Raw genomic sequence first — 25,358 nt, 5'->3', positions numbered from 1 at the left:
CATATTAACGATTTATGTTCAGTGATATTATTCAGTGCCAGAGATGCATGTTCATATAAGTGAGGGTGTCGAGATGGGCCTGGTGGACGGGCCAGTATGTGATTTACTACACCACCATTTTTGCAGGATTGTGTCTCATACTTTTCATACTTTTATGGGGTACTTCATGGGAAAGGAATTGAAGTAGGCATATCTCAGGCATCTGTGAATACCAGGGTGCCTATTGCTTCAGGGTTGCCCTAGAGGGAAGACACTTGAATCTTGAAGAAGCTTGGAATCAGACTCTACATATTTTGAGATGTTCATTATGTCACATTAGGTAGTCATGGTGCCTGAAATTCGTGTTGAGATTTGGTTGAGAGACACATCAGACTACAGGTTCACCCCAGCACAATCCTGACCTATCAGTTTTTCATGGCTCAGTAATAGGAAAGGAGGGACCCGAGACTTCGGCATCAGCAGGGAACTGAAGCGTCACACAGAACATCATAGATATTTACACTAAGGCTGAGTGAGTATATCTATCATTAAGTGGGCGGCACTAACCCTTTAAGCCTGAAATTGATATGGGTTGATCAGAAGTTGCTATATTAGAAAGATATTCACAGAACGGCCTCAGAATTGAGCTTCAGAGCAGTGTTTTTTAGTTTTTTATAAAGTTTACGAGTATGGATATTGACACATTCTACGCTGATGATACTCTAATGTACTTTACCCATACCGGATACTAGTTCAACCCAGTACTTGCTCAATCGATTCTGCATCTTGGGTGAATGTGAAGGGTTGTCTTACACGATGACACCATACCAACCCTGGCATAAGGAAATGTTCCTATGTTAAGTCAACATATGGAAAATACTGTGATTTGTGAGAGACAGAGAGCTGGTAAATATACTCTGCTAATGGACCCCCATTAACAGAGTTTTTTTTTTGTTCTCGATTGAAAACATGATATTCACAGGGTTAAGCATTCATGTGATGAATACATTAAACTGCACTGCTTTCACCCCCAAAAGCTTTGTTAGTGTATATGAGATCAAATCTGCTTCTAAACTGTATCCAAAAAAAGCAAAAATGTCTAAACACAAGGTCCACTTGCTAGCTTTTCTGCACAGTTTAAATCCTCATCTCTTCATTAATCAATATATTTGTCATGGAGATGGTTTAATTTTATTAAAGAGTTAATTATTGACCTTGGAAATAGATTTACAATGACAGTATCATCCTAATACTAGGTCTACTTTGACCTTTTTCCAGATGTTTCAAACACATCTTGTGTTCTAAAGGATCTTGTTTGTTTAAATAAGGGTTCAAAGTAAGCTTCTCTGCAATTGTCTGCTTCTTCTGATGATTTTTACTCCACAGGAAGTCTCATTTTGTGCCAACCATGAATAGAAAATTCACACAGCTATTCTAAGATATTCACCGAAAACAAAAAACGTTAACGCCTACTTGACAAAATGATTGCTCCCAAGCCCCCACTATAAACATAGAGGAAATGGGTTACAATTGACAGCATGAGTCATCGACCACACAGTAGATCTGCTCACATAAAAGCTCTGTTTTTGAGGCAGAATTACTTTTTGAGACAGATGAATTTGAGCTTTGATTTAAATTGTGTTAAAAAAAAAATTATTTGCCTGTAGAAAATTATTTTTTCTCAGCTATATTGTAAATGTGAAGCCTGGTACTTGCATTGTTGCATATAAACAGCTTTTCAGGGTACAATTAGCTCTTGAAATACCAACTTGCAAATTCCAGGAGGTAAAATTCTTCAAAAGCAGAAACCTGAAGTGTGGGAGCAAAACTGTTGTTCTGTCACAGTTCAGAAGTCTTCCCTGGAGCTAACAGCCTAGCTTTCAGGCTAACCGTAACCAGCTTGCTGTGCGCTTGCTTTAAGCTCTCTACCCCACTGTAGCTTCGCATCAATCAGTAAAGTCATATCTATTAGCATTTCAATAGCTTCAAAGAAACACAGAGGTGATCCCTTTTTTATTCCCCCCCTCTGTCGCCAGTTTTTTTTCTTTTCTTCCCCCTTTTCTCCCAGCTCTTTTCTCCCAGCTCCTGTTCTCATTCTGTCTCATCCCACCTTATGCCAATTTCTGCTCCACCTCTTGTTTTTTATTTTACTTCTCTTCTACTCTTGTCTTTTCTTAATATCATCTCCCATTCACCCACCTCCCATCTCCTGTTGACATCATTATCTTCTTTTGTTTTGTTTTTTTTGTTTTTTTTTTAAAATAAGAACATTAAAGAATCAGAGAATTGTTTCTCATTTGTAGCAGCGCTATTATTCTAATGTGGTCATATGTCTCAGAGAATGAAAATAAGAGGGGTGAATTGGAGCATATTAACACAAGAAAGAAAAAAAGATGAGAGTGAGAGAGAAAAATAGAGATAATCAGACTAAATCATGTCCGCTTCATCTGCAATTACCTGCCGTTGCCACGCTACGACTGAACGAAATCACTGCCTGCTATTTGCCATAATGCCCCATATGTGTCCTAATACTATGGATGGCTATTAGAGCAAAGAACAAAATAATTGACATTCAAATAAGAAGGGGGAAAAGGAAAAAGATTTCGTTTTGGTTACATGTACTGCTGTGCTGGCTCACACCACTGAGTCATGGTTGTGCTGATGTGAATGGCTCATCATCTAATATTTGAACCGGGAATATAGAGTATTTCTTATGCATTGTTTTAAAGAATATATGAAAGAATGTTGATTTATTACTATCATTGTGGTAGACTTAAGTTACATTTTAATGTGGTCATCGCTCTGGTGTTTCTGCACCACTTCAGTCATCTAACTTGCCTTTTTCTGTTGGTGCATTTTGAGTTTCTGTAGTTAGCACTCTATCTGTCCAGTCATGCTTGCACTAACTTCATCTGTTCACAAACCTCTGTTGGATGCAACCGTAAAATAAAATCACTGGCAAGGTGAACAATTTAGAAACCATCTTTTTAAAAGAACAAACGTAAAAACACGATTGAGTCACTTTCATCAAATCCTTTCAGTGATCACCATTAGTAAATGAAACTACACATTACATTAGTACATTAGTTTTTCCAGTTGCTGAAAGGCAGCTAAAAGGAATCAATGTGTGATATCTAAAAAGGCCTGTGATTTTTGAATCTAAAACTGTTCAATTTCACTCCTTTAAGCACTTATCTCTCAGTTGGTTTCTTTTTTGGCTTTACTTTCTCTCAACAATACTTTATTTTTATCTAACAAATGGTTGTGGGCAGTGGAGGTTGTGGTGGGTTTGTTTCAAAGGGACTATTAGAAATCTGTTTAAAGTTGTGTGCTTTTTAACTAAAAAATTAAATATAATTTTTTTTTCACCTCTAGCCCTTAGCACTGTGAGTGCTTTAAACACCCAGCAAGCCTCAAACAAAAGTGTGTTCTTTCCATTTAAAACAATAAGGCAAAATGTGCGGTTTTAAACCATTTTGACATTGTTCTGATTTTTGCAAATTGCCAGTGACTTGCAGACGTTAACAGAGTGTAAGGAGTGAATGGCATCAAGGTAAAGTGGAAGGCCCTGTTGTAGGTTTAGAAAGCCTCCTCCTGTGAGCAAACCAATCACCAGTAAGATGAGGCATAGTATTCAACACTAGCTAGAATGAAAATATAGTTAAAGAAGTTATTGGTTATGGATTATTAGCAAACACCAGTTAATTACTGCCAGCTAGAGGCAGTTTATAATGGAAACATTTAACTCAATCCAAGTAATATTTGCCTGAAATCTCTGTTGGGGAGTCCTGTACAAAATGTTTATACATTTATGATTTTGTATCTATCTTCCCCGTTCGAGGCCAAATCAACTGAAATGAAAGAAATATACAAAATGAAGCGGCTGAATAAAAGTATACAGATCCAAGCCAAGAATGTTTGCTTTGTTAGTTTTTTTTGCATATAGTCAGTCAGTCAGAAGTTATGATTGTAGGATTAGTGAATTGTCGCACAGCTTTATTGTCTATTTGTGATATAGCTTTTCCATTGTTATGGTTTGGTTAAGTTTAGATGACTAAATCCACTTGGTTAAGATTAGGTAAAGATTCCCATAGGAGACACGAGTTCATCCACAGTGTCAAAGTGACATGCTATATATGCTCAACCAAGACTTTTCATTGCTACTGAAAGAGGACGGTCATAATTTAGATGACTACAGGTTGATTGGTAAGTAAATGTAAACATGGGTCATTTCAAGAATTCTAACAAACAACCAGCACTGTCTTATTTCTGGTTCAGACAGTCCCGGTTAGTTAGTAAGTTCCCCATCCAGTCAGTTAGCTGCTCCGATCTGTGGGTAAATGTAACTTTAGGCCTGTTGTATTTTTGTGCTATCTGACCCCACAGACGATCACACCAGAGTCCGACTGCAACTGCTGGACGGAGATCCCCACTCTGACTACATCAACGCCAATTATATCGACGTGAGTGTTTACACACAGAGACACACACTGATTTGTACTTTAATGCTTGTGGTAGACTGGAGAGTAAGAACCGTTGTTCCATAGCCCCTTAGCTTAACCATCACAACTTACCTCAATCTAATTCTAACATTAACCTTAACACTAAAACTAAGTCTGAAACCTGCAACAGCCCTTTTGGAGAGGTGAGAACCACAAACTGTCCTCTCTTTAGAGGTCTAAAGCTCAAATTGGGCCTAACCAACATGGGAATACATTCACACACATACTGACATGTAGTAAGTAAAATTATAACTATTGGAGTCAGGAACATACTCAAAGCTGCAGATTCGATCCCCTCAATAGATCATTTGTGTCCATAATTCTGTCTGTCCAAGTGCCTTTGAGCAAGGTATTTAATCACAACCATTAACCAATGCTGCTTTGTTGTAATGTAACCTACCTATATATATAGTCTTCCGGGGTTAATCTTGTAAATATGTAATCAAACAGGGACATAGCCAGTATCTATGATGTTTATGTACTCACACACACAGATTGCTCTAAAATTGTACAAAGCAGCGGCAAAACACTTGTCCCGTACAACACATACTTTCCAAAGTAAAATGTCAATTCACAAATCCCTGAGCACACACACATGCACACAGAGTATTATACAAGGTTGCCACAGCAAATGGAGCCATCTGAGTCCCATTTGTGTAAAAAAAATAAAAATAAAAAATGTACTCATCCCTCCTGCAATTTCATGTCCCTCACCTTCCCACTGTTTTCCTCTTGGTCCCCTTTTCCTTACCCATCCATCTATTTGTGTTCTCCTCCCTTCCTCTCTGCCCTCTGGGCGTTGTGCTTCGCTTGTCGATGTAATCTCTTGCTCACAGTTGACTGTTTTAATAACAGCCTTAATGAATTTGGTACATAACGCCTATCTTCAATCAAACTCCATAGTGTCTCCACAGACACAATTTAAGAAGAGAAAAAATGGGGAGAATTGGAAAATTGAAACCGAAAAAATACATTCCCTCAGTGAAGACAACGGCATATTTATAACGTGGTCTTAATGACAATACAAAAGTGATAAATGATTTTATCTTAGCAAGGTTATCTGTTTCATAGGGAGATGTTGGGGGTGAGGAGGGTGTGTAGGGCCAAGAGGGGGGATAATCATTGGATTGAGAATCGTCGCTTTCCATCTCTCCCGTGGAGGGAAAATTAAGATCCCCTCTATTATTTAATTTGATGTTTATTTGGAAAACGACCTTGAGTTATGTTTCTGGGGGGAGTGGAGGGAATGGAGAGAGAGAGAGAGGGGACAAATTAAAGGAGAAAAAAAGGGTGGGAGGGGGAACTGAAGAGAGGAAGTAGAAGCAGATAAACTGGCAGATGGATAGGGGGGCAGGAGTAATGAGAAAAAGCAAGATAGAATGGGAGGATGCAAGAAAAGAGGAAGGAAGGTGGACCGAAAGAGAAGCAGAAATGTATTGAAAGGCAGAGTAAGAACAAAAGGACTGAGGAAGGAGGAGCAAAGTAAAAAGGAGAAAGTAAGTAATCACCTCAGCAGGAGAAAAGGGGAGGGATTTCAAAAGTGAAAGAATTGGGAGAAGAAATGGTGGAAGACGGATGAAAAGTTGGAGAAACAGATACAGTAGAAATGAAAAAAGTTCTATGGTACAAAGCTAGAAGTGAAGAAAATGAGACAAAGTGATGGAGGGACAGTCCATGGAAAGTAAAAAGGGCATGTAATGATAAAGTGAAAAGGATATGTGGAAGGAGAGGTGTACAGAGGATAGGGAGGGAGGGCAGGAGGTGTTACAATTGGTTCATCTGTTGATTTATAATTGCAATTTTAATATTTTACCCATATGGGAAGATGCAGAAGAATAGATAGCCTGCAAAAAGGTGAAAGGAAGGATAGAGAGAAAAAATAAATACAGAAAGAGGAGGTGAAGGGGAGAAATAAAGAAAAAAGGAGAAAAATAAAATTGAAACAGAAAAAGTAATATACTAAAAATAGAGAAAATAAGGACTGTGGAGGAAAAAAATCAGAATATGGGGGAAAAAAGATGGAGATGACGAAAGTATGGAGAGGTCTTTTTTCATGCTTCACTTTTTTTCTGTCTCACAGGGGTACCATAGACCCAGACATTACATCGCCACACAAGGTAATTAAACTGACGTGATGGCTGTGTGTGAGAAGACTGTATGTGTGATTCTACATTTGTGCAGATACAATGTGTATGTGAGCATCTATGCAAGTGTGTGTGTGTGTGTGTGTGTGTGTGTGTGTGTGTGTGTGTGTGTGTGTGTGTGTGTGCGTGTGTGTGTGTGTAGGAGCCACCTGGTAAATGTCGTCCTTTCGGGCTGGGAGGCTATTACCACAACCTCCTAAATCTAAACCGCCGTATAAAATCCCCCTGACAAATTTAAGACCCCATTACCTCAAACCCCCGAACCACTATCTGGGATTGATAGTGTGTGAGTGCATGTGTGTGTGCACGCATGTGTATTTCCCTGTCCGTGTGTGTATGTTTTATGCGTGTGTTTGTGTAAGTCTGTGCTATGAGTGCTGACGTATTTTTACATGACGTCGAGTCAGTGTGTGCATGTGTGTATCAGTATATCAGTATTTATATATCTCTAATTTGTGTTTGTGTGTGTGTGTGTGTGTGTGTGTGTGTGTGTGTTTCAGGGCCCATGCAGGAGACAGTGAGGGATTTCTGGAGGATGGTCTGGCAGGAAAACTCGGCCTCTATCGTCATGGTTACCAATTTGGTGGAGGTGGGCAGGGTGAGTTCATCATCCAAGAGATTACAAAAATTGTGTGTATGTGTGTTTGATGAAGAGGTCTAATACCTGTAGGGGTACGAGATAACAGAATTTTCTAACGTATTTTGAAGAATCTTAATTACATTTACAGTCCAATCACGGCCAATCAGATGAATCAAAAATAGAATTATGCCAGATATAACATAACATTGACTTAAACTTATACTGGGTCAGAAACATGGAAGAGTATTATGGAAAGAGCAAAACATTAACCTGCTCTACAAGTTCTTGTATCTAAATATGAAACCTGTTTTTTGGTAATCTGTGTATATATACACACACAACAGGCCAGTAATCAGGGTTTTTCCCCAATCCCAGCCTCTTCTCGCATCGTGGCTCACTTTTAAAACTGTATTAGTGATAGATCATGCTGTGTCGGTCCTATGTACTTGTAAAAAGCTGATTAGAAACCCAGTTTCCAGTATACATGGCCAAGAAATGGCCGTTCTCTTGGAAGAATCTGGCTGAGAATTCTCTAATCACCTACACCTTATGGAAAACAAGTTTGCGTTTTACACTATGTTTAAGAAATTAGCTTGTTGGAGAAAGCCACTGGAAAAAACAGCCCTGACGGGAGGTGATGCAAACTTTAGTTTAATGAAACATTTTTGTACTCCCACTTATCCAATACAACCTAATTCCTTGGGAGATTATGTGCTCATGTAAGACCGTCATTCTGCTTTGCTACTGAACATAAATATAGATTTTTTTAAAGTTTTTTAAACAGTCTCAACGGCAGGCTGAGCAGACTGATGTTTCAGTTGTTACCATCCAAAACAACAACAGACTGAACAATAATGAAACTGTAACTACATTTTTACAACAATCCAAGGTTGTAGGTGGCAGGGGCCATAAACCAAACAAGAAACTGCAACATAAATGGAACAAAAGTCTGGTGATTCCACACATCTGTATCAATATGTTTTGTCCAGTTACATGAGAATCCGGTAATTTCAAATCAAAATCTTTCAAATGTCAAATAATTAATGTCTGCTGAGGGGAAGAAGCAATACAAATCTTGATAGTATTCATCTATTATATTATTCATGGTGATCATCTTGACCTCGGCTTCATCCCACTCTGTTAATGCTCATTAGGTGATAATGACCGGCATGTAATACAAATTTAACTTCACAGTTTGAATGTAAATTGTCTCTTCCAGGTGAAGTGTGTGCGTTACTGGCCGGATGAGACAGAGGTTTATGGAGACATCAAGGTGACCCTGATAGAAACTGAACCACTTGCTGAATACGTCATAAGGACATTCACCGTCCAAAAGGTAAACAACGTCATCAATAACAAATACACTGTATTTTTAATGCATTATTTGATAATATAGGGATCCTTTACTTAGTATGCCACAAGGATCCCGCCTATCCCAAAAAATAAATAGCAGAGCAAATAAATAAATATAAGTGAGAAACATGGCATTCATAAAATCTCAATTCTATAAACAGTTTGAATAGGGAATTGAATTATAAAGATTTTCTTTTTCTGAAACCACAAAATGATGCCGCTGTTGATACAGTATCTTTGTGACAGTGATTACACAGGATTTATATGACGTCATCATTATATTGTGACTCATGTTTACAGAATATTTCCCACAAAAACATAGATTGGTTTTGAACACTCTCATGCTCTCTAGCTGCTCAGTTACAGTCATTGTTTCATGTCACTTATCGCTTTTCATTTTTCAAACCCAAAACCTGGATTACCATTACAGCCAATGAGTGAATGGGGATTTGAGGTGAGCAAGCAGTGTTACTTGTTTGTTTCTCGCTGTTTAAGAGGAGGCTTGAAAAGAGTAATTGGGGCCCTTGTAATCAGGCAGGAGGGATTTGAAAGGAGAAAATACAAGTGCAAGTGGAACAATGTACCATCATTGTTGTGATGCTGTTCTCCAAGGCTCTGAACAGTGAATGAAAAAACAGAACAGAAAAAAACAGTAGAAAGACACTTCACAGTAAGCAAGAAAGGCTCTGGTCCAAATCCTTCATTTTGCAAACAACTTTGTTTACATGTCTCTTTTCTCTATTGCTTTTTCTTTCTATGTTGAATCCATTGTTTCTCTGTTATTTTCCCCGACTTAAATGTAGATTTATTTTCATGACTGTTGGCAGAGCAGTTTGAAAAATACTGCTACAATCAAGTCAGCAGTTTTACTCCCAAGTCGTCAACTATTGCCGTTTGGTCAGTGGCCCTCTGTTCATAATATGATGCCGACGGTATACATGTATACGGACATGTTGCATGAGTGGTTCTTTATCATTGTGATAAATAATTACTAGTTATTAAAATTAGGTACAAAATGTTATACAAATTTATTATGAAACTTCTGTAATAAATAAAATCTTACTCTGTTCTGCCATTTTCTCCTGTTCCCATTTCTCTCTCTCTTTCTCTCTTATTTTCCTCCATCCTGCATTTCCTTCCCCCTTCACTCCTGCGAAAGCAGCTTATGAAGACGAGTCTTCAAGTCCACGCTGTCAGCTCGTTTAGCAAGCCATTAATCCATACCACCTCTGCGTGTGCGTAAAAGTACACTAAAATTCAAAGGAAAGCTGATTTTGAAATGCCTGTCATTTTGCAGAATGCATTAATACGTACAAATACACACTACAAACTACACACACAGATTCATTAAAGCAAAATTCTCAATTTTTAAACTACAGTAGGTTTCTGTGATTCTGTGAGTGTGAAGAACAAAGAGAAAGCAAGATAGAGGGGAAGAGAGAGAGTATATACAAGTTCTGCACCACAGTTAAATAGCTTTAATTGCAGTGAATAATGGGAACAGGATCTTAATGAAAAGGTTTGTTAATGGCACGTCCAAGGAGATTAACCAAGCACTGTGGAAGAGAAGGTGACAGAAAGAGAAAATATGTGTAAATGTGTGTGTGAGGAAGTGAGAGAGGACATGCAGGATGAAAAGAGGCAGGATGAAGAAACAGCAGATCACAAAAGACATTCAGACATGTCAGAATCAGTCAAACAAAGTGGTTGTGGGTGAGAGCTTTAGTATGCGTGTGTAAGTCTGTGTAGTGTGTCTGCACACCAGTCTAAAAAGGCATTCATTTCAAAGTGTTAATTTTATCTGTGAAATTAGAAATTTACATTAGGAGTACGTGGATGGCAGTTTCTCCATTTTGAGTCATACAATCCACATGAACAAAAATTACTAAAGTAATATCCACTCACACTAGATCCAGGGTTTTAGAAAAAAGAGCCTTAAATCCGGTGATTATCCTGATTGATCTCATCCAGATCTGGTTTTCCTGTCTGGGCCTTATTTGGTGTTGCTTCTGGTTCACCTGCTTTCAGACTGAAAAAACAACTGGTGGCTTTGTAAGTCTTCCATGAAGCAGGTTAAAGATCATTCTGTGGAATCTGTAGAATTTTTCTCAGTATTCTTAGAACCCAAAAAGAAACTGCAACTGGACTTAGTTTAACCCGATGGACCACATCCAAAACAGCAGAAGAGTAATTTGCTTTATGGCACTGAATCGGAAAGGACTCAACAGTGTACACAAATCTACAGGCAAACAAACAGCTTCAAGGACCAGACCATACACATATTAGATGGGACTGATGGTTTGAGAGATGTGCAAAATAGGTTGTTAATGTCAAACTAGAGAAACCTTCCCAGAAGTGGGTTGAAACACCAGTTATTGACAATGCTCAAAACCCTCACCACCGCCATGACGGTGTTCAGATGAGGATATGATTAAGAACAGGTACTCCCTGTTTTCATTTAACTCTGGGTGGACCCGTCCCACTGGGGGGCGTGGGTGCCTCATGGGGATAGTACTTTCTCACAAATCTTTGAATTTTCTCCAGATATTGTACCACTTAGATGATTGATCTGAACCTTCACAGAAAATGGTTGGTTATATAAGTCTTCACAGGCAGTGGGCATCAAGACAGGTGTTAGGTGTCTGGTTGAGTAGAAGGTGTTTAGGACAAAAAAATTACATTTATTTGGGCATGTACCAGTGAGACGATTAAATGCAAACGAGGAGAGTTGAGTTTGAGTAATACAATGCAGTGCTCTCATTGAAATGAATAGGGAGGCAGTGCTTCTCAAACGGCGCCTAGCAATCAAACCACATTTTCCCCAGAAAGTCCTTCCACTACATAGTCTGGGTAAAATGAACTCTATAGAGCAACACACAAAAGCTAGAGTGTGTATATTATAGTTTTAGTTTCCACATAAAGGTCACAAATCCCAGATAATCATTCAATATATGTGTCCTCTTGGATCTTCACATGCTACAGCACACAGCTCAAGAATGCTGAAGCAAAAATATATATATATACAATTTTTGTCCTGTGTCCCCAACACAAAAGAATTCTACTAATGTCAGGGTGGACTTTTAGAGAGCCTGTACAGTACATGTACGAGGTCACAGGTTCAGCTTTCAGCTAAGAGAAGCTGTACTTTTTGTTAGAGTAACCTTGAGGAAGATGCTGAAACCCTCACTTGTTCAGTTATGGCACGTTGCAGAAACGTATGTGAATAACAACAATAAAACATATTAAAGCACAGTGCAACTCTTGGATGATTGCTCACATGAAAAGCAACCTCTCTGAAAGGTAGTCAGCGATATTTATACCTTGTCACTAACGCTGCAGAGATCATTCTCTGGCATCGCAGAAAAGAGCTGCTTTAAAGTGTTTATATGGTCATCAGCTTTTCCCAACATGTCAAGCACCATAATGTTGTTTTCGTGTTGTTTTCGTTTGGTTTTTTACCAACCAGTCATGGACTTGGTTGTGTTGGGTCGCCGTCTATCGATTTAGAGAAGTAATTTCAACATCACAAGAGAGCAAATCAATCGAGTTATCAAATCACCTCGTGGTTTTCTGGGTTTTATTTTTCTCCCCTGTGCTTCCACGCCTCCCTCACTCTCTTTTTATGTCCATTTCTCTCCTCTTTCTTTTCTTCACCTTCCTCTTTTTTCCTTTGTCAAATATGTCTCTTCTTCTTTCCCCACACCACCACTTTCCCTCTTTTTCAGTTTATTTCTCTCTCCTTTACCCACTCAATTCATTGACCTCTGCTCCTTCCCAGTCACTGTCTGTTTCTTGACTTCTCCCCCTGTCTTTTACCTTCTTATGTTTCCCTGCTTCTCAGGTTATCACAAGGCACTAAAAGCAAACAATTCACTACAACCTTGTCTATCCACCAGAGCCAGAATGGGAGCTGCAATAACAACAGTTCCCTCCCAGTTCTATTCTTGGAGAGTAAACTGAACTGAGGAGGACATGGCTCTTTCCATTTAAGCCCCGTTTAGTTTGGAATAGTATAATGGAATTGATTGGTTTGAATTATTAAAGCAGAAGCATGTAGTGTTGTGGAGAAAGATTGAACTGCTGGAAGCTGAAAAAGGGTCATACATATCTTATGCTGCATTCCAGAGCTGTCAAAAAAAATGGTAAAATTTCTATATCCCGTAAAGAGAGATGCAGGTCAGAATTCAGAGTAGAAAACTAGAAGCAAGACCTTTCAGCCCTGCTGATGTGCAGTTATCTGACATCAACAAGGTGGGGTATGCTGTCAAAGTTATACAGAGTTACTGCTGACAGGTCTAAAATTGTCAGAATACACTAAGGTTTTTGGGGTGTCCTGGATGTTTAGTTTTAAGTTGTGTGATGTTCTTGATTCAAATGCAGCCAGACACCTTTGCTGGAAACCGGTCTTATAGATTTGCATAATTAAAAAATATATATTTCTTATTTATGCATTAGCTCTGTAATTAAGGATACATTTCATTATTTAGTCATAGTCAAATAAAAACTGAAAGTCTCACCTTGTTGATGATGTCCAATCTCCATTCCTTTCTTTTTTTTCCTCCCTTCACCTTTATGAAGGCAGCAAAGCAAGCTGCAATGGTTGCATTTGTAGCAATAGGATATATTGTAAATAAAGATGGAGTTGCACTGGGATGCTAATCAGTGGCTTTTTACCAATGCAATGACAATGCATCCATAGCTCAGCAGTTTGAATGCATGAGTTCACTGTACTTTAGCAACATGTAAGACATTATAGTAATAAAGAAAACTGCAGCATACACAACATGAGATTAAACAAGAGTTTCATACTTGTGCTAATTAATATCAGTAAACATCATGGATTTAGCGTAACATTTTTCATGAGGAACAATGTCCATTTTGTGCAATGCCCATGACCTTTTTAATCCCTAGCTCATAAAAGGAAAGGAATTTGTGACTTTCAACCATGCAGTGCAGCATCCGTACTGATGCAAAACAGAAGTCTGTCTTTATCATCTCAGTATGACATGCTGCCACCAGAGTAGTAATAGTAGTAGTATTCTGTGTCCCAGGGAGGTGATCTATTGTAAGACTTAACTGCTATCTATGAAGCATCAGAATGTTATCTTTGGTGTCTTAATAATATCCCCATTGTTAGTAAGGAAAGTATTTACAAGCCCTTTAAAAGTTCATTAAAATGTCTAGATGCTATCTCATGGACAGCCACAATGGATGCTTGTTGCCATCTCATTTTGCTACATCCTCCACTGGTATGTACCAATATGTCTCTTTCTGTATCTCTTGAAAAAGAGGAGTTCTGAGGAGTCAGGGCTGTTCCAACTACAGATTTGTCTTGTCAACTACTAGCTAGTGGCAGCAGCTAGTACAGTTAGCACATGCAGCAGTGCACCAGTAAGAGACTATATGAAAAGAGAAAAGGTGTCAACAATTCCTTGATATTTTCACGCAGCTCCCGAATGGAGTTTAACGTTATTTTGTTTTCCTGCAACTATCTGACTGATAAAAAGTGGTTCGACGAAGACTCTTCTCGTCAACTAGCTGATAACTTTAAGCACTTGTGATATCTTAAAATTCATACATAAAGGAGGGAAAATGACTGCGAGATACCAAAAATCTCTGAGTAAATTAGGCAGATTAACTGAACCATGGCGTTTCCTCCTGTAAGTCTTTCCCAAAAGGGCCATCATGAGATTTGTGAAATCAATTAATCTTTTTTGTGGAGCCAAAATGGCCATCAGTTTCCTTCAAATCTCCCCTGTAAATTAGGCAAATGAGCCACGATAAGTCTTCCTGTCTCTCATTCCCATAAGTGGCCCAAAGTGCCATCTTGACATCCACGAGATCGATTTATTTTCCATCTGAAGCCAAAGAGGCCACATAGCCCCTAGGTTCCTGAAATTCCCCGCTGTAAATTAGGCTGCTGAACCATGATATGTCTTCTTGTCACTCTTTCCCAAAAGGGCCATGATAAAATTTGTGAGATCCATGCATTTGTCATTATCAAGAGACAAAATGGCAAAGAATTGTTTTCAGCGATTGCCATTGGAAAATATGCAACTTAAGTGTAAAATCTCTCCCGTGTGTGTTTTTCAGAAGGGTCATCATGAGATCCGCGAACTGCGTCAGTTTCATTTCACCAGCTGGCCTGACCATGGCGTTCCCTGTTACGCCACCGGACTGCTTGGCTTCATACGACAGGTCAAGTTCCTCAACCCGCCTGATGCTGGGCCCATAGTGGCACACTGCAGGTAAGAACACAGACACACACTTGAAGTACACACAGGTTTTGTACAGAAGATAAACTTAATTCCCTGATGCTGTTGGTCAGTGGCTGCACAGACCAGACAAGGACAAACAAGTACAGCCAGTCACTCAGTAGTACAGCTCCTGGCTCTTTGGCTGACCTGGCAGAGAGCAAAGGGTTTTGCAGGGCCAGTATAACACAGAGCACAGGGAGTGTTCTTTTTTGTTTTTGTATGGAGAAAAGGGGCCACTTTGAATATATTACATATTTGATGATCATTTCAAAGCATGTTTATTATACAGAGGAACCCACAAGCAGAACACAAACTTGGTTGGTTATGATGACCAAAGACAGGCTTTATTGAGAACCAGTTGATGAAACGGTGACGTGAAGCTCCTGAAGGCAGTGGTGGGGAGATTATGGCTGAGATTCAGGCAGAGTGGAACTGAAGGTGGAGGCAGTGTGGCTGATAGGAAGGAGCAGGCAGGTAGCTGAAGTGAAGGTGATTATCTTGAGGCACGGGAATAAACAAGGTTACATTTGTCAGCACAAAGAGGAAAACTTAGCTTAAAGTTCTCTAACTGACCAAGAATCTGGCAGTGTGGATGAAGACTGTTGACTGTCTGAAACAAAGGCAGTATGACATTGTTATTGGTGCCACAAGAGGTCAAAGCATGTGACTTGGACACGGGCAAACTACTGTTCATTTCCCATTTCCAGTCATTATTGTTTTCTTTTGACCGTGACCTTGATCATCCTGTAACCATGATCATAATCTTGACCTTCTCAAACCTTAACTAAGTAGTCAGCCCACAACTAAACATTTTAAACTGCATTGGCAGATCATAAAACAGTCAAATTAATATCTGTGTAACAATCATTTGTTATGGAAGGCACTGACAAATAGATAATGTAGGCACTGTACTGTGATGTAGATACGAATACACTGTATGTGCTGTTTTGGAAGGCAATTACAATGTATTTTGTAGTTTAGTTTGGAGAAGTTGTTGGTTAGATCAGTGAAAATATATCTCTTCTGATCTTGGATGAGAACAATAGTGAGTACATGGTGACTATAGCAACACCAACCCACTTTCTAGCCTCTGAGATGAACAGATGATAATAATGCACACTATTTCTATTTTTTTATTTTAGTTGATTCACATTTGTTGAGTTTAAAGGGCAATACTTATGACATGTCTTCTAACTAAAGTAATTCAAATGACAAATCTGTCTGTGTTACTCGATAACATTTAGCCTGAAAATCTCCTTTGTTTCATTGTCGGCCTTTCCTTCTATGCTGAATAGTACCAATATGATCACACACAGCCACACTCATACCAATCTCCCTCGTCCATAAATCAACTGTATGCTGTTAACCTTTAAAAAGTAGGCAACGGGGGGAAAAAAGAAAGAAATTCACCTTCAACCCCATTTTCATCCCACCACCATCATCATCGACCAGGAATGGAGGAAGAAAAAAAAAGTGACAGTTTTAAGATCCCCATGGCGACAGTATATTTAACCCCCATGTTCTGTTCTTTATGGGACACAACAGTTCAACTCTGGGGCTAGGTTGTCAGCAGGCACAAGCTTTAAAAGGTCAGCACTCTGACAAACCATGAAAAAAAAAATGTTTGAAGTCGATTCTTCACATTAGCATGAGCATCTAAAATTTATGCATTCCATTTGGTGGTCCACCTTAATACAACACATAGCTTTGAATTGGTGGCCACAATGGGAATTAAACCCCTAATCTGCCATATAGTGCCTGGTAGAGACAAAAGACAGGGAGGACAGGCGGAAAGCCAGACACAGAAAAGGCAAAGACTTACCTGTGGTAGAAGTACAAAAAATCAAGGAAAAATGACCAAATCAACTAAATCTGAGCAAGTCAACAAAATTGGGCTGGCAAAACGCTCCCGGTGTGGTATGAAGTCTTGTGGTTGATGGGACAAGCTCATGTTGCAGAGGCACTCACAGCACTCGTCAGGGAAAGATCATCGTCTTGGTTAAATATTGAGAAAGTAAACAGTGACTTGAAGCAGAAGATAAGACTATGTTTATTTTACTAATATGTAACCGAAACCACAATCTTTCCCTGACCTTCACCAGACTGCTGAGTATGCAGACTCTTCGGTCTTTACGCGGCCCCCATCCACCTTGACCATCTCCCAAAATCTTCTGTGCAAAAACATAGCAACTTCTACAAGTTGCCAAAATAATCCAAGCAGAAATTTGACTTACCTCAAAAAACAGTTTAGTAGTATATAATCATAATTTCTAGAAGCTATTGCTATTCAGAAACCAACTCTTGCTTTAGGCCTCTTTTTGGAGGCCTCTTACTTTTCCCACCGTTTTTAACACAGTCCCTCCTCTTCTATTTCTACACTCTCACAATGACATGACTTCAGCAATAAATAAATAAAGTAAGTTCCCTGTATTTACAGTATTTCTTGTGGAACTGAAAAGTTTTTACACGATACACCCTCCTAGGTTGTAGACAAGCCCTTCTTAAGTTAACTGTAAAAAGGACAGCAGTGCATAGGAATAAAAAAAAATGATGACAAAAGCAAAAATGACAATGACACACCAGTTTAATCAGTTGTTTAGTTACTTAATAAATAACTAAACAAAAAACTTAAGTTTTGTGACATCTTATTAAACCCTTTGAAAGCAAAAGAGTCTAGAGGTGCAGCTTAGTACAGCATCAGCTTGTCTTTCAATTCATAAAACACACACACTCATGGGCTCCAATTGCTCTAACAGGATAGACAGAGACAGAGACATACAGAGACAAAGACAGACAGGCAATTAGATTAAAAAAATAAAGAACAAACAGAAAAGAAAGTGGAAGAAAGTAGGGGATGGACAAACGAGGCGAGCAGACATGTAAACAGACAGCTTTAGTAAAAGTATGTGGACAGACAGGCAGGAAGTTATGGCAGTCACTTCCAATTTCCGGGGGCACTCTGACGCTATTGGCCTGTGTCATGAGGCCTTCAAACACACACATACACGCATGCACACGCACACAGAGGCCCAGCAGTGTTCTGGTCTCAACATTAATCACAGAGGTTGACAGGTAATCTGCCGAGGCGCTCCCTCCTTTTCTCTCTCTTTCTCCTTTCTATCTTTCCTCTCTCTATGCTCTTATCTCTCTCTTCTCTCTCTCTCTTTCTCTCTCTCTCTCCCTCTCTCTCTCTCTTTCTCTCCCCCTCTCTAGCTGTCTCTGGGAACTGCCAGGGGGATTGCAAAGTGAAAGATAGGTTTTTCCCCTCCCTCTCTCCATCCTTCCATACTTTATCCTCTCAGTTCCCCTCTCCATCCCTCCTTCCATGCCTCCCTTCCTCCCTTGATCTCTCCCCTGTGACAACCACTTCTATCACTCCCAATCACTAACCTCTTTCCACCGTTCCCTCTCTCTCCCTTGCTCATTCAATCCATCCATCCATCTGTCCGTCTGTCCCTCCATCCGTCTCTGTCCTCCAGGCATCACTGTTCAGGATGTGTCGCGTTAACACCTGACATGGGGTATTAAAGTCTGTACATGTTTGCGTGTGTGTGTGTGTGTGTGTGTGTGTATGTGAGAGAGAGGGAGAGACAGAGAGACTCCCTCCTCACACTTAACGCTGTGTGTTTCAGACATCACGTAGGCCATCAGATTTTCTTTCAGACAGTCAATGAAGTGTTAGTTTTACAGTGTTTCCTGAATATAATATGACACCTTATATAAAAATGCAACACTTCAGTAACACCTATCATCATTTATAGCCTGCTCTGATCAGAAACAATAACACTGGTTGATTGTTCAAACGCTGAAATCAACATGTTTCCATTGTCCTGACAATTACCTCTTTTTGTAAATAATCACTGTTGGTCCTCAAATAACTTAGACATATATAAATACATGGCAATGATCAGATACTTTTTTAACCCAGACCTCATGTTCTTGCCCAATATGTAGCAAGTGACTTCATATTGTCATTCATATCATATTTCATATTTTAGTGGTGATTTATCAATTATGTTTGTCTATAGTATATAATATTATATTTTGGAATATTAGAGTAAAATGTTTAATGTTAATGGTCTATGGACAATTCAAATAAATAATAAATACTTAAAATCATAGGCCCAGCTAAAAGTTGTTGAGCTTGTAGTAATATTTAATTATTAGCTAGTCAATGTTGTGACTCTTCATTTGTCTCTACAGTGCTGGCGCAGGGAGGACGGGCTGTTTCATTGCAGTGGACATCATGTTGGACATGGCGGAGAATGAAGGCGTGGTGGACATTTTCAACTGCATCAGAGAGCTGAGATCACAACGAGTCAACATGGTCCAGACAGAGGTTGGTGTACATACAACACATCAACACAAAAGACACACACACTCTTTTAGTGCACAACCATAGTTTTCCAAAAAGTACACTGCTCTAGAAGGATGAAAAATTATGCACTCTGCATTTTTGAAAATGTCCAGTGGAGCATGAAAACTTTAATTCAAGCGAGAAGTAATCATCAGTAACTAATGATTATTGATAGGAAGTTGGAGTAAGCCTTAATGAGAAGGTCTACAGCGAGAAGTTTTTGCTCTGAATTTGAAACATACTCACTGGCTTACACAGTGTCTCTCATACATCCAGAAATATTCCACAAAATCCCAGTTTGTATGTAGGAAATAACCGTAAACTCTCTTAGCTTCATTAGCTAGCAGCATGCTATCTGTCTGTCCGTCCGTCTGTCTGTCTGTCTGTCTGTCTATCTGTCTGTCTATCTGTCTGTCCTTTTGGTCTATCTGTCTGTCCTTTTGTCCTTCTGCATGTAGTATGAGATGCAGGAGCATAGAAAGAGAGACAGAGTTTCTCAGTACTTCTTGCAGTCTTATATCATCTATCCCAATCAGTCTATCAATATTAAACATTCCCTGAATAATAGATGTCACTACTGCAAACACACACATACAGCATGCACAAATTCTCTAAATCAAACACGCACACATTCAAACAGTGTGTGTGGCAGCTCTCAGCTCGCGATAAGGAATATAGTGTGAGGTTTACGAACACACCCATAAACAAACACATAAGTCTTCCAAGTACTCAGTTGCTGAAACTTAGTTCAAGTTAAATTACTTTAGTTTCTTCAGGACCAATGCAGTTTTTTCATTTACAATTTATATATCAGATGATAAAACTAATCAGTGCAAACTGTTTGTGAATAGATTGTGATAGATACATAGTATGTAAATAATTCCCCCAACTGAGCTAAACAGTGCTAACTGGTACTTATACAGTAAGTATAAATAACTATACTGCTGGCCTAAATTAGAGCTGGCTAAACTTAATCTGTAGACAGGTCCACACCTTTAGGGCAAGAAGAGTCAAAAAATATATCAGTTTACACTGCATTTCATGAGGTCTATTGTTCAGTTTCCCCAAAATATGGAGGATCTATTTCCTGAAGTTCTGTCTTTTTGTCAGCCGAGGACTTGGGTTGCTTGCTATCCTTTACACAGTGTCATAATTTGTTCTAATTTTGTACTATCAATTATTTTTTAAAGAGTCTGCATCTTCAAATGTTGGGTGTTTCATTTTGGAACAGAAGTATTCATTTCTTCTCTAAGCTACCTTAAGCCAGCCTAATCCATCCCGCCTCGGCATTCCATTTGTACTACTGATGAAAACCTTGCATATCCAAAAAGTCAACTTTAGCAGGAAAAATGAAAAACAGCCTCATTTTCAGACTGACAGCTCAAGCTCAGAGCCTGAAATTGACTTCTGAATGGGTTTGAGAAGTGCGAGGTTCAGGAAAGTTACCCAGGGCATCACTTTGAGGTTTTTCATGTGACAGCATTGGTTTAAAAGCTAGTTTAGCATGTGTGTGCGTGTGTGTGTGTGTGTGCATGCACACTTGAAACCAAGCTAAATGCATCCTGCCCTGCCTTTTGAATATGTGTGGGAGCAATTTGTGTCAGTGTTGAAGCTGCTTGACGCTATTATAATCCTGCTCCGCACAACACAAAGCAATTAATCTTTTAAAAGGCACAGGGGAAAGATGTGTGTTTGTGTGTGTGTGTGTGTGTGTGTGTGTGTGTGTCTGTATATGAATGAGGGTTTGTCTGTTGTCTGTGGGTTAGGGTGTGTGTGCAGACATGTGTTTTTGCATGTATTTGTGTGTGTGTATGTCACCAGAGTAGGTAATGGGCAGGAGAGGACATTTGGTGGACAGTCAGTGATGCTTTTGAAACTCTCTTCCCCGTTCCAAGGGCAACAATTAAAATTCGACAGAGAGCGAGAGATGGAGAGATAAAGTAGGAACCAAATTGAAATAGCGAGAGACAGCAGACAAACACAAGTTTGAGGAAACAAGGGAAAGAAATTGGAGAAAGAGAAATAAAAATGAACAAACTCTAGATAAAACTGAAAAGATAGTGTGAGAGAAAGAGAGAGAGGTAAATTAACATGCACAGTGGCTGCTGTAGCTCATGGTGGCTGATGCTTTTACCGGAGAGCTAGTTGGAGCACAAAGAGCACACTTGATCCAGAGCACAGAAACACTGCAGGGCAAAGCACCACTCCCTTTTAATTCACTTTTAGGCTGCCAAGCAAGCACGAGCACAAAAATAATGAATTCACACAGACAAAGAAAAACTGTGTTCACAGTGGATTCTTTGAGTTTGTCTGAGCCTTGAAAAGGCAGGAGATGCAATTTAGCCCAACCGTGCCTTCTGTCCAAGAGATGTTAGTGCTTACAGCCACACTGAGAAACTACAGTCAAGCCCATGCAGGTTCAAGAATAAACCTTTGTCTGCTCTTTTTTCTGTAAGAAAAAAAAAAAGAAATTTGGACTTTAATCAACTGCTTTTGCTCACATTGCAGGAGCAATATGTGTTTGTTCACGATGCCATCTTGGAGGCGTGTCTATGTGGGAACACAGCCATACCAGTGTGTGAGTTCAGAGCCATTTACTACAACATCAGCAGACTGGACCCACAGACCAACTCCAGCCAGATTAAAGATGAGTTCCAGGTGAGCATGCACACTCACTCTCTCTCTCTCTCACACACACACACACACACACACACTCTTGTTTTTGTCATCTATAACTTGGGGATGTTGACTGGACATACATTCATTGCCTGGAGACTGAATGAACCCTAAATGCAATCCTACCCTGCCATAGTGATTGTGAACAATCTGAAGAGTGCTTTGTTCCAATCTCCTTTGCTCTATTACCCTATTCAATTAGTAGGCTGTCTATTTAGGAGACTAAAGTTAATGTAGAATTAATTAACCATTTTTATGTCCATCAGACTCTGAATATAGTGACCCCTAGAGTTCGTCCAGAGGACTGCAGCGTGGGTTTGCTACCCAGGAACCACGACAAGAACCGCAGTTTGGATGTTCTATCAGCAGACCGATGCCTTCCTTTCCTCATATCTGTGGACGGAGAGAGCTCCAATTACATCAATGCTGCATTAATGGACGTAAGTGTGTGTATTGCCTTTTTTTTTTCCAACGTTCTGGGTTTCTATTCTTCAAAGCTTTTTTTAACTTTTCAGTGCTGCAGAGATTCCCTGATGTATTAGCATTGTATCGTTGCTCTGTTTTATTTTCTGCTTGCTGTGGTTATTTATTCCTGGTCTATCTCAACACTCCAGAGCCACAAACAGCCAGCGGCCTTCATTGTTACCCAGCATCCTTTGCCAAACACCATGGGCGACTTCTGGAGGCTGGTGTTTGACTACAATTGCTCCTCTATTGTAATGCTCAATGAGATGGACGCAGCACAGGTACAAACACACAAACATGCACACACACAGATACATGTATTCCCTGTCCATTTTCCATTTGCTTTTGGCTAACTTAGTTTTAAGAAAAAGACCAGACAGCAGATTGCCAGGAGCTGACACATCAACTGTAACATCACAGGGCCTGATCAATAGCCCCAAAGATAATTTTTATGATTGTGATTGTGTATTGACAGTCCTTGGATTTAAACCATAAAAACTGAGAAGGTTTCAGTTACAGTTTTGCACAATCCTACCTCTGACTCAAAATGATTAAAACAGAACGAAGAGAAACCCATTTCTGATGTAAGCAGTTATAAAACAATTCCTAAACAAATCTTTACCAATCCAAAATGCTAAATTAATATTCAACATATACTCATTAACAGAGTTCAACATAACACAGGATGTAATACTAACTGCGACTGCCACAGTTGGTCAACATTTAATTAAAATGTCTTTGTTCCGCTGGATTAGACCAAACAGCTAACAGTCAACAACCCGTGATTATTGCAAGTTGCATTGGGACAAATGCAAGACAAAAGGATAGAAACTAATGTAATCAACACAGACTAACACGGATTTGGTTGCATCAACTCGCCCGGTGCTGATTGTAAATTAGTTGTGGATTCTCAGCTCATACACATCTGGCATTTTAAGTGAATACAAACCTGGTTGAAAAAACGTAACAAATACTTGACTTTATTTCTCTTGTGTGTCTGGCAGGTGTGTGGAAGGAAAATTAGCTGAAATTTGTTTTCATGTGTTTTTTTCCAGCAAGTCAGCTTTATCTCATTCTGATCCTGCATGGATAATTATATTCTCTTTTATCAGGCCTGGAAGACAAACACTTAAAAAGGGAATTTACTTCCAGCCACGGTGGTGATAATCTTCATAATCAATGAAGTGAATTCATACAAGATTTTCCTTATTTCCAATTATTATTTGCGCTGTTACGCTACTTGAAAGAAATCCATTTGAATGTACCTGTTAAACTGTGTAAACTTTCTTTTTCTTGCTCTTTCTCTTCTACATCCCGTCCTACTCTTCTCTATTTTGTCTCTCTCTATACATCTGTTTTCTATAGTTATGTATGCAGTACTGGCCAGAAAAGAGTTCGTGTTGCTATGGTCCCATTCAAGTGGAATTCATATCGGCAGACATCGATGAAGACATCATCAATCGAATCTTCAGGATCTGCAACATGGCCAGGGTACTCACAAACTCAAGTCTTCATACTTTCATACTAGTATGGTATTTTGTTTATGTGTGGTTCTGGTGGAATTGTTCTCTGTGCTGTTGAGTGCAGGTAGTTACAGCCGTGGAGACCTGCAAAGCAACCCTCACATAGTTCACCCTCACTTACTTAATTTATAAAACTATAGTCTTCTTTTAATAAGATAAATGGATTATTACATTATATTATGACCCGAAGGTTGTCTTAGGTTGAGTAAGATAAACGGTAAGATCGGTGTTCAGGGCTTTGTTCAAGGACATTGAAAACACACATGGTTCTTTACGCAAAAAGGTCTCCTGTCCTTTCTAAGACTGTACATGTGACTGAAACACAATTATTTCATTAATGAAAAGCAGAAATTGGTGATTGTTTGAAGAGATCCTCAACCTAAACCTCAACTATGTCTTGTCTTGACTCTACTCTCAGCCTGCAGTTAGTGTCCTGACCGATTCTTTTATTCTTTGCTTTGCTTTTCATGTTCAATCTTAATCTGCCTATGCTAAAATATTTTGTCCTCTCCTAATGTCACATTACCACCAACTGCAATGGGTAGGGAACTCACACCAGGACTTGCTGATATTGGGCATTAGCTAAGTGGTCTGTGAACTACTGCGAAGAGCTGCTGATAGATGCACAATATAGGGCAGAAAGTAGGTGGATATCCAAATATTATATCCATTTTTGGTTCCTGAAGTCATTCCAACGGTATAAGCATTAATCTGCTGCCATTAATGCCTCCACTCTTCTGGGAAGACTTTCCACCAGATTTTGGAACCTGGCTGCCGGGATTTTCTCCCATTCAGACACAAGAGTGTTAGTGAGGTCCAACACTGATTTTGGGTGATAACGCCTGGCTCACAGTCAGCATTCCAGTTCATCCCAAAGGTGTTGGCTTGGGTTGAGGTCAGAGCTCTGCAGGCCAGGCAATTTCTTCCACTCCTCACTCTGAAAACCATTTCTTTACGGACCTGGTTTTGTGCACAGGGGTATTGTCAACCTGAAAGAGAAAAAAAACCTTTCCTAAACTCGTGCCAAAAGGTAGAAGTACACTTTCTTTTAACTTTCCAATAGTTCAGTGGTGAATATGCCTAAGAGTTTCTAAGCTACAAGGATTTTACATTGTAACCTCTTCACAGTACGAGTGCCAAGTAAGGTTTAGATTTCTGTCCAATAAATGTAGGAATTTTGAGACTTCAATTGACAGTTTACAAGATGGAGAAACAATCACTTGCCTGACAATAGAAATACAAAATAGTTTTGAATTTTTAGATGAAAATAAGAAAAGATACCATCCTTCACTTTATTTGACATATAGTGTAACGATACACCTAGGAACACAATGTAACAACACATAATAGGCATTTTCTATTTGATATGACCTTTTCTTCCCCCTAAGCAGCTGACAAGACGATACCGTAGCAAAGTACACCAATAACACACTATACTTTAGTAGCATTGCTAACTGAGTCCTGGTTTAGTGAGAACTCCAAAGAGAAAACTGCAGTGTGGTAGGAGGTGGTGCAATAATAA

General features: G+C 39.3%; 1 protein-coding gene across 6 annotated transcripts in view; it reads left to right on the top strand.

Annotated features, from left to right (window-relative positions):
* ptprt (protein tyrosine phosphatase receptor type T) overlaps nucleotides 1–25,358 on the top strand; it is a 318,570-nt gene that overhangs the window by 280,154 nt on the left and 13,058 nt on the right. For 4 of the 6 annotated variants that reach the window (XM_051415102.1, XM_051415100.1, XM_051415099.1 and 1 more), the window contains 10 exons: nucleotides 4,366–4,442; nucleotides 6,562–6,598; nucleotides 7,126–7,223; nucleotides 8,425–8,541; nucleotides 14,652–14,806; nucleotides 19,019–19,154; nucleotides 21,681–21,830; nucleotides 22,115–22,288; nucleotides 22,463–22,594; nucleotides 23,679–23,804. In XM_051415102.1, the coding sequence (XP_051271062.1) occupies nucleotides 4,366–4,442; nucleotides 6,562–6,598; nucleotides 7,126–7,223; nucleotides 8,425–8,541; nucleotides 14,652–14,806; nucleotides 19,019–19,154; nucleotides 21,681–21,830; nucleotides 22,115–22,288; nucleotides 22,463–22,594; nucleotides 23,679–23,804 (1,202 nt within the window). Of the gene's footprint in view, nucleotides 1–4,356; nucleotides 4,443–6,561; nucleotides 6,599–7,125; nucleotides 7,224–8,424; nucleotides 8,542–14,651; nucleotides 14,807–19,018; nucleotides 19,155–21,680; nucleotides 21,831–22,114; nucleotides 22,295–22,462; nucleotides 22,595–23,678; nucleotides 23,805–25,358 lie in introns of all 6 variants that reach the window. The other 2 variants (XM_051415097.1, XM_051415096.1) reach the window with 2 other exon arrangements.

This window comes from Dicentrarchus labrax, unplaced genomic scaffold, assembly GCF_905237075.1.
Source record: "Dicentrarchus labrax unplaced genomic scaffold, dlabrax2021, whole genome shotgun sequence".
In the NCBI taxonomy this organism is placed as follows: Eukaryota; Metazoa; Chordata; class Actinopteri; family Moronidae; genus Dicentrarchus; species Dicentrarchus labrax.
This window is presented reverse-complemented; position numbering and strand designations above follow the sequence as displayed.